Below are 14,710 nucleotides of genomic sequence, written 5' to 3' on the forward strand. Positions count from 1 at the left end.
ACTTCTCATGTGCCCTTACTAAAACACAACCAAGAAAAGACAAACCAGTTAAAAAAATGCAACCTCATGCATCTTACTAACACACTAACTTCTTTTCTCTTATTAGTCCCTACTTCTTTACCTAGTAAATCAAAACTTATACTGTTATATCAATATATCATGTTTCTTGAGGAAGTAGAAATAAATCACTTGTTACCAATGTAATACGTCTGGTTTCTTTTCATATACCCCTTCAATTTACTATTATATTTTTATTTACTATATATACAAATTAGACTACTAAACCAAGATTTGAACATTGCTGAATTATTTCCGACTTTGTTATTATAAAGTAGTAATTCTAACAATAGCAGCACCAAGAGTGTGCAGAGAACAATGAGCTATGCTGGATTGAAGAGCTTTAATTAATGTGATATACATCTGAACAAAAAATCCTGCATTAGTATGTACATATCGTGCATTTAAAAATTAAAACATGATCACAACAAAATTAAAATGTATAAACTACTGTATTACATGTTACAGTGAATATTTTATACAAAAAAGAAAATTACAGTAAAGTGGTACTATTATTGTTCAACAGATTATTGTTATAAATCAATTGCGTTATGTTACACCTTCACACAAAAGAATATTTTTTTAATGTTGGTTTATCACAATGTAACAATACTGTTAAGCAAGATAGTAAAAATAACATTTCATTAAAGAGTGTGTTGACACTCCTGACAAAGTACAAAGATTTATAAAATACTAATACACCAAAACACACACCGCACAGATGGATGCACATGGTTAGTCCACCTTTTATATTGGTCACAAGTATTCACTTCTCTATGGCAATACTGGACCATGATAAGAATAAATATGAATAAAAATGTAAGATTATAACATTTTTTAGATCATGCCTTCTAATTTGCAGCTAATATGACAGTTACTATAACAGAAAATATTAAAATACAAGTAAAATTTTGACTCACTTTTCTGAAGTATTTGTTAATTGACAAAAAACCACCAGGCCTAATGTAAGTTGAATAGTATGCTGACTTCAACTGATGCCTTTAGCACAGTAGTAGTCACTGTCCTCATTAGTCGTTACATGTATAGATACAGTAAAGGTGTTAAGCCTTAATTAGCTTAAAATTAAAACCGATAAGGGAATATGATAGGGCTTTGTTATGGAGACAACAATGAGAATTTTAAAACTTTGAAGAGAGCTTAAGAAAAGGCTACCAACAAAGAGTTTTGGGCTTACGGGAAATTAAAACTCCAGTAGTGGTCTATTATATTTGAGAGTCTACATTTCTTACTAATTAACAATGTTGGACATCTATAGGCCGTGAACTGAAATAGTTGTCAACAAACACTTTTGGCTCATTGAAGAGTAAAATAAGAAAATTACATTAATCGTTTTCCTATCTTTACTAATAACTTTATATTTGTAAAATAATATTTATAAAACACACTACTCTACTTTAAATTAATAGCCTAATGGATTTTTTATTTTCAGAATATTATAAATCCCATTGCAGGATGTATTTAATGTTTTCCCTCACATTTCATTTAAACTCAACGTTATTTCTTCAGTGGCTTCTAATTCAAATATTACATTGTATATTTGAAAGTTAAAAAATATTTTGAGTAAAATTTTCTAGTAAATAACACAAAATAAAATTTTTCTGATTATACTATAGAAACGGTTTTTCAAAGTTAATGTTTTAGAGAAATTACTTTTAAAAATGAATTGTTCAATGACAACACATGTTTTTAGAATTGAATAAAGACATATTTTATATGTCGAATTTGTCATACACTAGGAATAGGACTAAATTTGGAATCAATAATATGACAGTGGAATTGGAATTAAACAAATGTTATGATTTATACTTAAAACAGATAACTTTTACATTTCCTTAAGCAAGTTTTCATTTACAAATTGTTATACTTGCATTTATAAATAATATTATTTAAATCAAATATATTTACACTTATTTTACAATAAACATCAAGAAATTAATTTATTAGAGTACAGGATGCATATTTCTTGAGAAATTTTGGATTATTGAGCCAATGAATCATTTGGGTGATATAATCTTTTTTAATAAAGTGGTCTAATTACATCAGTGATCATTGGCTCAATCAGTAATCATTTTAATGGAACTAGATTAAATATCAGTATTTTACAGTGGGGTATCTCCTAATTGATTTGTATATAAATAACAGCACTTTCCATTCAGGGACTTGATTTTATTACAAATCGAAATCTGGGCTATATATCCATTGATATGGTGAATGTATTGATAGCAACTACAGGCAATAATAAATAGTTACTTCAAGATTCTCACACAAAACACTGATGGCTATAAATCAGCCATTTTGTCTTTCATGTTCAGAGAAGGCATGTATAAATACTGAGGTTCCATTAGTCAATAACAATTCTCAAATAAGCACATGGCTCCTGGTTAAAAATTGTTTAGTTTCTGAGAAAATTTGGAATCACAGAAACAGCTTTTCAGATTACAAATTTAAAACACTTAACTAAAATTCCTTGAGCTGATTTTCATTTAGATACATATTGTTAGTAAATCAGTTCCAAATTATTGCTTGCTTCCACTACTTTCTCGTAAAACTGAAAATAACTTAGGTTTTAAAGTTTTACCAATAATCAATAACTAAGATTCGGCATTAAAAGTGTTTAAAACAATTATTGTCATTAACAATTTAGTCTCAATTAACGTACCCAATGTGAGGGTTTTAGTCAAATTTGTTTATATAATATCAAACAATCACACTGTATTTCCAAAATGATAATTTAAAACTTTATTCAAAAGCATATAAGCAAAAACTTTTATCTAAATATGGAAATCAATTTTGTGATAAAAAAGCTTTTATATCTTGGAAAATAATTGGATTTTAACGGGGTAATATTTTGTTACTTGGCCTACTCATTGACTAACCTATTAACCTTTTCAATATTATTGCTGACTTACAGAAACCATCACATGCAGGAGCACTATGGTTTATAACCCTGTGTTATTGTGCAAAGGCAATAATAATTACAAAAACTATATTAACATGTTACAAAAACTGTTAAGCTTTTATTAATAAACAAATATGGTACATTGAATCACGATCTTGATTTTTGTATGTAATAAAAAACACTATTAAGAAACTGAAAATAAATTACAGTTTGTTACAGAAATTCCACCAGGATAAATAATAATATAGGCTATTAATTTATTGTTTTTTAAATAAATTGAATATTATACAATTTTTTACAATATAATGAAGACCATTTTCGTAAACTGTGCAATATAACAACTATAAAATCAACAATGTTTACAATATTTGGTTGACAAAAAATTAAACTAAAAAAACTGTAAAATTAAAAACCACTCAATTTTGTCTTTTTTAAAGTTATTAGATAGCATTCATTAATAAAATACTAAGATACATATAAAGTAGAATTACTAAACTAAACCGAGAAACTATAAATGAAAGCATAATTAAATGGTAAACACTTTCATTAATATGAAACTTTTGACTATAGTAAGAAAATATATTGTTGTATTACAATTGGGAATTGACTTAGCAAGTCATTTATATGACAGGCATGTGATATTTTAGGTGTATCTGAGAGGAATGAAAGCATGTCTCTGAGAATCTGAAATATGTTAAATTTATTAAAAATGAGAATTATTTTCATACACAAATTACTCGACCATGTAGTTTAAATTTAAATTCATTTCATCTTTCAAAGATGACTCATGTTTTTCAACATAAAGTACAGTAAAATATTTCCATTATTGTTGATCAGAGCAAATAATCGGGCAATTGTTCATAAGCAGATTCTGCTTTACTATTATTTCTGAATTCTGTGTACTTTAATTCTTAGTAAGCCATGAACATGGATCAATGGAATAGCATTATTATAAGATCGCTTTCTTCATGTCCATTGTAAGGGCAGGACAAATATAAGGTTAGTATATTTAGTTATTGTCTGCAACACAGCCAACAAAAGAAATATCTCATGATAGAAGCTTTCAGTGGAATAAACTGCCTGGAGCCTGATTTATTGTTAGTAAAAAAATAAAATGAAAATAGGAGAAATTTTTATGGAAGTGGAAGTCAAGCTAACTTCATGACACATCACAAATAGTTTAGAAATGTCACACAAAATAAACAACCACATTGAAAATTAGATAACTCCCACTTAAAACTTAAAGAGGAACCCAAGGCCCGGTCCTTAGACTAACATTATTCAACCTTAATGACTTTCCAATTTATCTTCAAAACTTCAGTTAGGTCATGTAAGTGCTGAATTTTTACATTAGGAGGGTAAAGTCCACATAAAAAACAAAAACAATAAAAGAACATCAGAACTCAAAATATTTTTGTGTGTTGCTCCAAAACACCAGCAACTGAACTTTGGAAAAGCAAGCATTAAATTAAATTAAAAATGTAGAAGTTTTTTAACTCTTGAAATTAAGTCATAATTTTATTATTAATTTATTAAACTATTGTTTTTGGAGTTCACTGTTCTTTGTACTAGTTGTAAATGCATTTTCTTAAATATTTCATTTTTAAAATTTTGCTTGCAAGAGAATTATATTTATTGGTAAACATGATTTAATGTTTGTTGAATTACTTATGATGTTAGAAACTTAAAAAATTTGGCTCTATTGATTCGGAAAAAATGTATGAAAAAATGCGACTGTATGAGAAAGTCTTAGCACTGAAATGCGACTCGTCTAAGATTAGTACTTTCACATGATGAGTCCAGGTGTCAGGTTAGTATTAAAAATGTTTTCTTTATTATTTCAATTATATCTTAAGTAACATAGCAAGGCGAGGGTTAATTTATTTTCACCTTGAATGTAAATTGTGTTATACAGTCATAACAAATCACTCCGTTGCTGATTTCTAAATGATAGCTAATACATAAAGGAAACAACATATTTTATAGTTATAGATTTTTGTTTTTGACATACTCATACAGTTTTTAAATTATTCAAATGTAGGAGAACCAAAAGGTAAGAAATTAGAGGTTTTTATATTTATAGTTTTATAGATTTTTAAGGTAAAATATTAAGTGAAAAAACTAATGTTGTATAAATATTTATGAATGGGTGAATGATACTCAATGTTATAAACAGTTTTAAGATAAAAATACAAGACAAACTGGAAGTATATAATTCTTAATACGGTTTGTCACAAATTGTATCTCCAGAATGATTGCGTTTCTGATCACTGACTATTCTGTATTTTTTTTTAAATTTTCAATTCAGTTTTTGACTTAAGAATAAAAATTAGATATATGATTGAGCCAACATTTTTCTTTTGTATTACATTTTTAAATAATAACAAAAGGGAGAAATTGCAGCTTGAAAATGTTCATTAAGGGAAATACATCCAAACACTGTGGGTATTCTATAAAAATGTTTTTGGGCAATAAACACTTCTCTTTTATTTTATTTTTCCATTCCACCCATCCAAAAATTGTCAGGGTAAGTGACTGTTGCTTTTTATATTTTGAAGCATTTTATGCTCAGTATATAAGAAGTAAAATAGGATTTGTTAAAAAAAAATTAAAACTAAAGCTAGAATTCACCATTAAACAACAGAACTTCTAAACATCATCAAACTGTCCAGTACTAGCAACACTTAATGTTTCTTCTTTACTACTTGAAGAAAGTGAACCTGGACAATCTTGTTCTTCCTGATATTTTTGGAAGATGTGTCTTAAAAGTTCTGCTCGACCCATTCCCCGCTTCACAGGTGCAACTCTTTTCTTTCCCGGTAATGATACACCACGTCCCACTCCCACCAACGGCTCATCCTCTACTTCCTCACATGGTGCACGTGGGATACCCCACTCTTCATCTGTCTTCGGTGCAGACTCATGGAAGTATGGAGTTGGCTGGATGTTACAAGTAGTTCCAGATGCTTTCAGTTCAGCAGTTTCATATGTACCTGAAAATATGCTTTTCTTGGATTCACATGTAACGAGATGATTTGGGAACTCCTCTGGGTCAATATACTCAGTGGAGTCATATGGACATTGTATTTTGTTATGACCTGGATGCTGCTTGACACATTTAATGATATGATAAGGCATCTTGGAACGGAGAAGTATGTGGTTTGGATCGAAAGAACAGGTAACAAAGTAATCACCATCTGGAGCAGTGCATAATTTGCCACAAACTTCAGCAGTGCGTTTATGTGACCTACAACAAAAAAATTATGTTTCAGACATATTTTAATTGTTATAGTACTACAACTTAATAGAAAAGAAAATTCACTTAAATCAAAGCAATCATAATATAATAATTACTCTTTTAGTTTCAAATTGGCTCTTGGCTCCTACATTATACGCATCAAATAACTTTAAGTATATTGGAAAGTTAGATTAATCGTATATGCAGCCAACTCATTTAGATTCTATAATGTTTTCTAGCTAAAATTATTACTATTGTGCATTTTGAAGAATTGTATTGACTGCAATAAGACTTTCCTGGAGATATGTTCAAATAACACTGACAGTTAAGAGGATTACGCTGCTTTCAAGTATTATAAGACGTTATAAAATATTACAAAATTCCATTTACGATTGGTTGTAATATTATTTAGTGACATAGATTTCAGTTTAAATGATGTTGTTATCTCTAATTTATATATTCAAATAGGTGTTTCAGAACCCATGCATACCAATCTCAGGAATGCATTCAGGAGATCCAAACAGACTCCACTAATGAACGACGTTAACAAATACTTTTTGGAGTTACAAACATCTAAGGAAAGCACACATAAATTATTGAGATACTTCAGCAAATCACCACTGTGCTGAAATTTCCACATTTTGCTCTATATGTTATCTCTATAGAACTGAGAAGTCAAGTAACTAGGAAATACTCTAAAGGAAAAGTAATCTGGCAGGAACCCGACAGGAAGTGTGTAATTGGGTAAGCAATTAGCACTTAGACAATGGCACATATAGTTCCCTGGTACTACTAGATTATTTTAAAGCTTTTGACTCGATGCAACATAAGATGTTTGCAAAAATGCATTACTCTGGCTTTGGTGATAACGTGGATGAAGTCTCACTTTAATTACAGACTGCAGGTTACCAGGTTGGAAAGTGAAATATCTGGATAGTTGTTGAGGGTTCCGCAAGGTCACCAACCTTGGCTGGTTGTCTTGGGCCAACTCTGTATAACTTGTTACAGGTGATTTCCCAGTTTGTTTGCAGAGCTGCACTGCTCATTTACATGCAGATGTCTCCCAACTGCATATCTCTTATGAGTCTTGCCAGATGGAAATAGCCACTGGTTAACTGAATTCAGACCTAAAGGGAATTTTCAATGGTCAGTTATCAATGGACTCACTCTCAATGTTGGTGAGTGCACGGTTCTACACACAGCACCATGCCCCTTAGAAGAGGCCCTTAATGAGAGTGGCGTGAGGGTTGCTGGGTGGAAGAAGTTTGGCAGTCTGCGAAAAGGTCACAACTCTTGGACTTATGTTGGACAGCAACGTCACTTTCAATGACCAAGTCACCCACGCTATCCAGCGTGCCTTAGGCAGACTCAAGGGGATTTAGAGACTTAAGAATCTCAAATGAAGAAAAAGAAATATGAAGAAGTTTTATCTTTCATCTCTGCAGTTTTTAAAATAGGATATGACATGTAAAATTGAGGATATGACATAAATGTTGAAATTTTCATTATCTACATAGGTGGTCAGTTTATTATGGTCGCAAGTTAAATTAAAATATATGCAGTCCTACACAATGCAAATAGAAGATGAGCAAAGGTTGATGTAAAAGGTTTAGTTGTGTGTAATAAAATCAAACAGTTTGGGTCTATCTTGGATAATAACATGTCATTTTCAAAAAACAAGACAGATGCTTACCGATGAGCCCAAGATAGACTGTGGTTTATACAGGTTAACATTACTATAACCCAAGGCAGTGAACTTGCAGATAGTGAGAGATATAAACGATTATAGAAAATTCAAAACACAAGACAGACAAACTCAGTATAATGAAAGATACACATTCTACAATACATTTGAAGAGAAACAAGCAAAGGATATAAAGAGTAATTCCAGATAAAGAAAGAAAATTATGTTTTCGAAAGTATGAAATATCTGGATAGTTGTTGAGGAAAATAGGTGTTCCGCAAGGTCACCAACCTTGGTTGGTTGTCTGGGGCCAACTCTGTATAATTGGGCTGAAAGAAGAAAAATCTTAATCATAAATCAATAAAATAGTTCCATGTGTCATGAAAATTAACAGTAATAACATGTAGGCTATTAGATATAGGGACAGAACATTACATTGTTTCCTTTATTTGATATGTTGAATTAGTATTTGTAGGAGCCGTTCCTTAGTTATGTAACGTTAAAATCGGACTTTTCAGAACCACCTCCCTCATTCTAATGGATAATACTAAACCCCCCTCAATAATTACGCAATGCTGCTACTAACACTCCCCGTTTATATATTCTGAAAATTGTGGTGTAATAAGGACAACTTTAAACTCCAGAGTAATATGTGATTTATTAATATAAAACTAGCATTTAGAAAACAGCTATTTCTTTTCAGGATGTGCAATTTTACTTTACCACATTTAACAAGCAGATTTGTTGGCACTTAATATGTGCAGTTATTGTACAAGGCAGATAGAATGCTCATCAAGTTAGTTTTAAAAAAGTCAGTGTCGAAATGGGCGAGGAAGAAATCATTTGTATTTTTGTCGATGCATTGCATTTACTGAGTTGTCTGCAGGATGTGGTGAAGTTTTGATCCGTACTTTATCGCTAAATTTCTTACATCTGAGATTGTAACAGAGCTGGAGCTGCTCCACTTCCACAATAAACTTATCTGTACCTGATGTAATATATAAGGAATGAAGTACAACACAACAATACTCTTGTCTTGTCATGTTTTGGCTCGTGGTTCGATCAAAAACTGTGTGGGGTGCCAAATTTCTTCTAGAATTTGGCTCATACAGTCAGATACAGCAAGCTGAAATCCCACCTCCTCACTTCTTACTGCATCTTTTGGCATGAACATTTTTGTTCGTATAGCATACACTGTAAGACTATGTAGGTCTTGATAGCCAAGCTTTGCTGCCGTTTGACTTTAGTTTGCAGTTTTTCCGTCCATATAGTATTATTGCCCTTATAACTGAGCATGTGAGTAAGGAGACAGTTTCTCCAAAGTTTTTATAAAACATTGTAAATATTTAGTTCTAACGTTAGAATCATTCTTGGTTTAAAAAACTTAACATAAAAGAGATTTAAACAAAAATGCTTTACCATTTAAGGAGACATTTCGATGAAGGACTGGGAGCAACCAGGACATTTTTTTGATCGAGTTATAAATTTAAGCAATTAATAGTTTAACTGCATCAAAATCAACCACCCACACGGTCCCTGTAATGGTGCGTAATACTACTGAAAATCCCCCCTTCCTCCCATTGAGCGTTATGTAATTTAGAAACGGTCCCTATTTTATTTATGTGTTAAGTGTAATTAAAAACTTTCTTTTTGTAATATATTTCAATAGTAAAAATAATTATTTAAGTTGATACAGTAGTTGTGAAAATTATCACTGGATCTTCTAGAAAATAGGTAGTAGGCCTACATAGCCACATATTTTGGAAAAGATTTGGTAAAATTGGATAACTATTGAAAAGGGAGGTCATGGTATTCTGCAAAGGGAGGGAGTGTGGGGTAAAATAGGTACTTGGTATTATTCGGAGGTCACTATTTTTTTTAACAGTTTTTCTTACTGAGGACTAAAATTAAATACAATACTGGAGAGAACAGACTTTATTTGACTTACTGTACAAATGACATGTCATTTCGATGATCGGTTCTCGTTTACTGCCTCCTGAAAGAAAGCCAAGAAAAGGAAAGCCACTCAGCCCTATCTACCATTTGTTGTTATAGGCTCTAATTATGTATGTACTATGAATATAAAAAGTTAAAGTTGACGTTTACAAGTGCTAACAATATATGAGCTTGAATTCAGGTACTATCTCTCGGGATGTTTTTCTTTTTTCACCAGAAGTGCGGGATGGTGCCGAAGGCGCAAATGAGGTCCACACTGATGGCCAGGGGCATTTCTGATCGGTACTTTTCCAACCTCAGACCACGTGCTAGATCGTCCAAAATGATCTGACATAGGAAAATGTGATTAGATCACATGAACACTTGTAAAGGTTATTTTTAACTATACTACTACTAGGTAGAGGTAGATAGGAACAGAGTGGTCAGCTTCTCAATTTCTTTTCGAAGGCACCAAACAAGAACTAATCGTCATAATGACATGCAATTAATTGTAAGTCAGGTTCTTTCTAATAATGTAGTTGTTTTAGCTCCCCGGTAAGAAAAACTGTTCCAAAATTAGTGGCCTCCAGATAACGCCTAATACCGGAAAATGTACAAAGATTTGTACATATACACCTAAGTATAGGAAAATGTGCATATACTATTGGGTACAAGAAAACGGCTGAAAAAAAATTGGATTATAAGAAATGCGCTAACCACCAGAACATGGGAGTCACAGAATTGTCTAAGAGATTTGAAATAAAATACCCAACCATAAATAGCCTCAGCTAATGACTTGAATTTTTTTCAATATGTTTACAGTAGGTGCAGACATGAATCTGATGAACCAGACATGCTCTCTGATGAATAAATATCAATCAATCTTCACCATAGACGTGAACCTGATGCAAAAATGCTTGGACCTCTAAAATTCCTTGTATTTTGTTGGCCGAGTGTTGGTATCCTGATTATCCCCTTAAGTCACCAATGCCTACCCCTCCTTAGCTTGTTATCCACACCAACCAGAAACCCAGATTCCCCTCGGTCCCCTAGATTGATGGGCTATTTGAGATATAACCTAAATTTCAAACATATTAGTTATTGTGAATTATGGGCTGCAGTATAATAAGCGGCCACACCACAATTGAATCATAGATATTCGTAAGTATTGAATCCTCAATTCATTATTCATTACTACCTACATATACTGAAAACAAAATAATTCAGCTGGTCTCAAATCTTAAAAATTAATATATTAACAATAAGTAAAAAACAATCTATATTTATGAAATGTTACTTAAAAACAGTGTAACGTTTTCTTACTTTTTACTATTTTACTTGACACCAAGAACGCACGTACATAGTCATTGTAATTGCTGCCATTAGTGAAATACCAAATACATGATTTTACTTCGAATTAATTTGGAGCAATTTAATATTGTATTATAGTGAATACTTTTAAGTTAAAAATGTAAAATAAACGTATTTGTTTCAGATCCTAAACTTTATTTAAACTATGTTTGAGCATTGTAGTACTTACGATTACTTTAGCCAATCTAAAATGGTATTTGTGCAGGTATGATTCTGTCAAAACTACATTCATGAATTAAGTCACAGTTTGTTTGATTCCAACAAGCATAGTGCATGATTTTCAATATATTAATAATTCCAAATTTGGAATGTTCAATCAAAGTTTTCTCATGTGCATTTTTTTGGAACATCATGTTCTGACTTTTCTTGCATTTGATCTCCACCTTTATTTCTAATTTTTATCTTCTCACTACAAACTGGACAATTCGCATTTAAAGGAGCAAGGTTTATCTTGTAACCATTACATAAATTTTTTAATGTTTAACAATTTTTGTGTGACAATAACTGTATGCTCATCACTATTGATCTTGCTAATGTCACTAGGCTACTCAGTACGTAAATGAAATAAAAACATGTACCACTGATTAATAATGAATATCTATAGGTCAAATGTTGTATTCAATAGTTTTAATATTTTTAATTTATAATCTTCATGATTCGATTCTGGTGGTATCCGTTTATTATACTGCAACCCAATTATGGATCATGACTGCCCAAACATTAATAATTGGTAGCTATAAGTAAAAGGCCGGGGCGGCAAATCACGAATTTGACGTTGGGTCATTCAACGTATTCTGCTCACCCTCCTGAACAAAAAAATATATATAGTATTAGGGGGTGCAAATGACAAATAACATGATTTTAGGGGGTATATTCATAAGTGGTTAAGTTTCTAATGTTTTAATGTTCAGTTTGTGTGCCGTGTCTGGATAATCTGTTTACTTGAATATTATCTGCGGCCGGGACTGATAGCAGCCTGATAACGTATCTGTTATCTGAGTTCTCCGGGGCAGAGTCAGTGCTTCACAAGATATCGTGTTCAGTAGATTGGATTGAGTGAGTGCGTTACAATCATGAATCAACCATCCACTAGTTCAACCAACCCTAGTGAATTGTGTGTGTCGGAGTAAATATAAAGTAGGGCACGTAAAGAGTTTACATTTTAACTGAAACAAAATTATTTCCTTTTTAATTGAACATGGAATTTTTAATAATGAGTGTATTTGTTCATCGTGCGGTCGCGTGTTGTTTTTAAACCGGGAGATTTTGTTGTTTCGTTGCGATAGGAAAATTAGTAAAAAAAAGTTTTAAATGTTGCAATTTTTTAAAATCCACTTTTTTGTTGCTGCTGCTCAGCTATATCCGCCAACACACTAATGGTAAGTGTTCTCTGTTAATATCCATCTATATATTTATATTTGAGTTTATCATGATTTATTAAGTTTTTTAACTTTACACAATTGCCTTTGCATTACATTTCAATTTATATTTCTGATCAGCTCCTCTAGAATTTTATATTTTACTGATAGGTACTATCTCGAGGGATGTTTTTCTTTAATTGACATCAGCGCGGAGCAGCCGAAGCCCACGCTGATGGCCGGAGGCACTTGTCTCATTTCGATAACAAGTAATTAATTTGTTGCTCAAAATTAAGAAAAACATTGTTCATTTTGATCAAAATTCATTTCAGTATTGTTTTTTCATTTACGTTTGCAAAGATGGCGACCCATCCGATGACGTCATCACGAGGTTGAATCATGGTCACAAAAGGTCACGTGACGCTCGACGTCGATGTACAACATGGAAATATTACTCTGCGTGTGAAAAGTTGTTCCATTTTTTATGTTCTAGAACTTTGTTATTTCTCATTTCCACCCCATCAAACCTTATATTTTTTTTGTTCTATAGGACAATTTCAATAAGTTAATAACGCAAAACTCGTATTTTGCCGCTCCGGCCGTTTATATGATAATTACTATTTAATTTAATACTATTTTAAGAAACTAATAAGTGGTTTGAGATGTTATAGCTAACATAGCTAAAGTCAAGTAAAACCCATAATTTTTCTGTGCATATAAACAAAACGAGAAATACTGCCTGAAGAAAAACATTCAACCTGAATGGCTCAGTTAACAATTCCCAGACCTGTAACAATATTCACAAGTTTGTTTATAGGAAATTAGTAAAGCCTATTAGGCCAATTACTATTCTTTACTACTTTATTAGGGTAGGGTAAGATAAGCGGACCCGGTTTTTTATATCGAAGAATGTAATCATCGATACCTAATATTCGCATCTCAAATCCTAGACTATCAATCGATATAAAAGTGTTTGTAGTCCGCAACAACAAACATATGTTTTAAATTTAAATGTGAATTTAATACTAACAGTGATCAAACAAATTATTACTGTATAACCAAAAATTAGGAAAACTGAAGACGACCATATTTACTCCTCTCACAGTTACATTTGTTTCTTTCCTACAAATTTCACATACCTAATAGGTTTTTCGATACGAGTCCTACATGTTGGAGCTACGAAAAACATGTACTATCATCTTTCAAAGCAATGTTGTGTAGTTTTCTAAAATTTACTGTCATTTTTAATAATCAAATGTTACTTATGTAAAATTGAAATATTACCTTGCGTGTATTACTTGAAAGTGTTTACAGCTGTAGATATAGATTATTTAAGTTAATTGTTCGAAGTAATTAATTAGTATCGATTGATTATATCGATGGTTATGATTGAGTAACATCGTTTGCCAATTTCGATATAAAAAACCGGGTCCGCTTATCGTACCCTACCCCTTTATTACAAAATACTTACATGTCTTCTAATGTACAATAGGCTTACTGTTTTGCTAGAAATTTCTTCTCAACAAAGTTAAATTTTATGACATTTATCCTTTTCTTCAATTTATTTCAAGAAAAAGCTTTGCATTTCACTGTATAATTGGGATACTGAGATTTTACAAACAATTAAATCAAAATATACAGTATTTATCATTCTAACCAAACCTACGTACAACACAAAATAAAAACAAATGATGAATTTATTTTCGGAATGGCTATATGCCCGGTCACCGGTCTTGGTTTCAAAGAACGGGGACGACTATGACGTCACAGACTGTGACGTCAAAGGTTTTGAAGTAGCTCTAGCACTTGTGGTGTATAATAAATATCATTAATTTGGTAATTAATGATGAGATTTGACATTGTAAAATTATTCATTACATCAAACATAAAGATGAGGTTCCACGTCGACACAAACTTGTTGAACATTCCATTGAGTTGAGATAAAACAGAAAAAGTAAAATTAAGTTACTGGTTGGTTGTTAGAACTATTAATTTTATTTTTGCCCAGAACCCATAATACTCTAGGATAGACACGTGCTGAATATAAAAGTAAACCATCATTACTTAGAGAGTTATTGAAAGGTAATGAATGTCAAAGTTGTGAATTGATGCTAAATGTATTAATGTGTAGGTTAACATTCTTATAC

At 31.6% G+C, this 14,710-nt stretch overlaps 1 protein-coding gene across 2 annotated transcripts; it reads right to left on the reverse strand.

Annotated features, from left to right (window-relative positions):
• Positions 1-3,067: 3,067 nt before the first annotated feature.
• Positions 3,068-14,307, reverse strand: LOC124359245. Of its 2 annotated transcripts, XM_046811832.1 has the most exons (3): positions 14,035-14,307; positions 10,070-10,182; positions 3,068-6,224 (listed from the first exon to the last, which is right to left on the reverse strand). In XM_046811832.1, the coding sequence occupies exons 2-3, from the start codon at positions 10,126-10,128 to the stop codon at positions 5,627-5,629; spliced, it is 657 nt and encodes a 218-aa protein (XP_046667788.1). In that variant the 5' UTR covers positions 10,129-10,182; positions 14,035-14,307; the 3' UTR covers positions 3,068-5,626. The 2 variants fall into 2 exon arrangements, with proteins under 2 accessions (XP_046667788.1, XP_046667789.1); XM_046811833.1 differs by lacking the exon at positions 10,070-10,182 and having other exon boundaries at positions 14,035-14,304.
• Positions 14,308-14,710: the final 403 nt, after the last annotated feature.

This window comes from Homalodisca vitripennis, chromosome 4 (assembly GCF_021130785.1).
Source record: "Homalodisca vitripennis isolate AUS2020 chromosome 4, UT_GWSS_2.1, whole genome shotgun sequence".
Classification (NCBI taxonomy): domain Eukaryota; kingdom Metazoa; phylum Arthropoda; class Insecta; order Hemiptera; family Cicadellidae; genus Homalodisca; species Homalodisca vitripennis.

What these genes read in the sequence shown, in the direction of transcription:
- LOC124359245 (XM_046811832.1), bottom strand. Translation starts at nt 10,128, where the DNA reads ATGCCCCTGGCCATCAGTGTGGACCTCATTTGCGCCTTCGGCACCATC. An exon ending in GGCACCATCCCGCACTTCTG is followed by an intron (nt 6,225 to 10,069) that starts GTGAAAAAAGAA and finishes TTTTTGTTGTAG; the next exon opens with GTCACATAAACGCACTGCTG.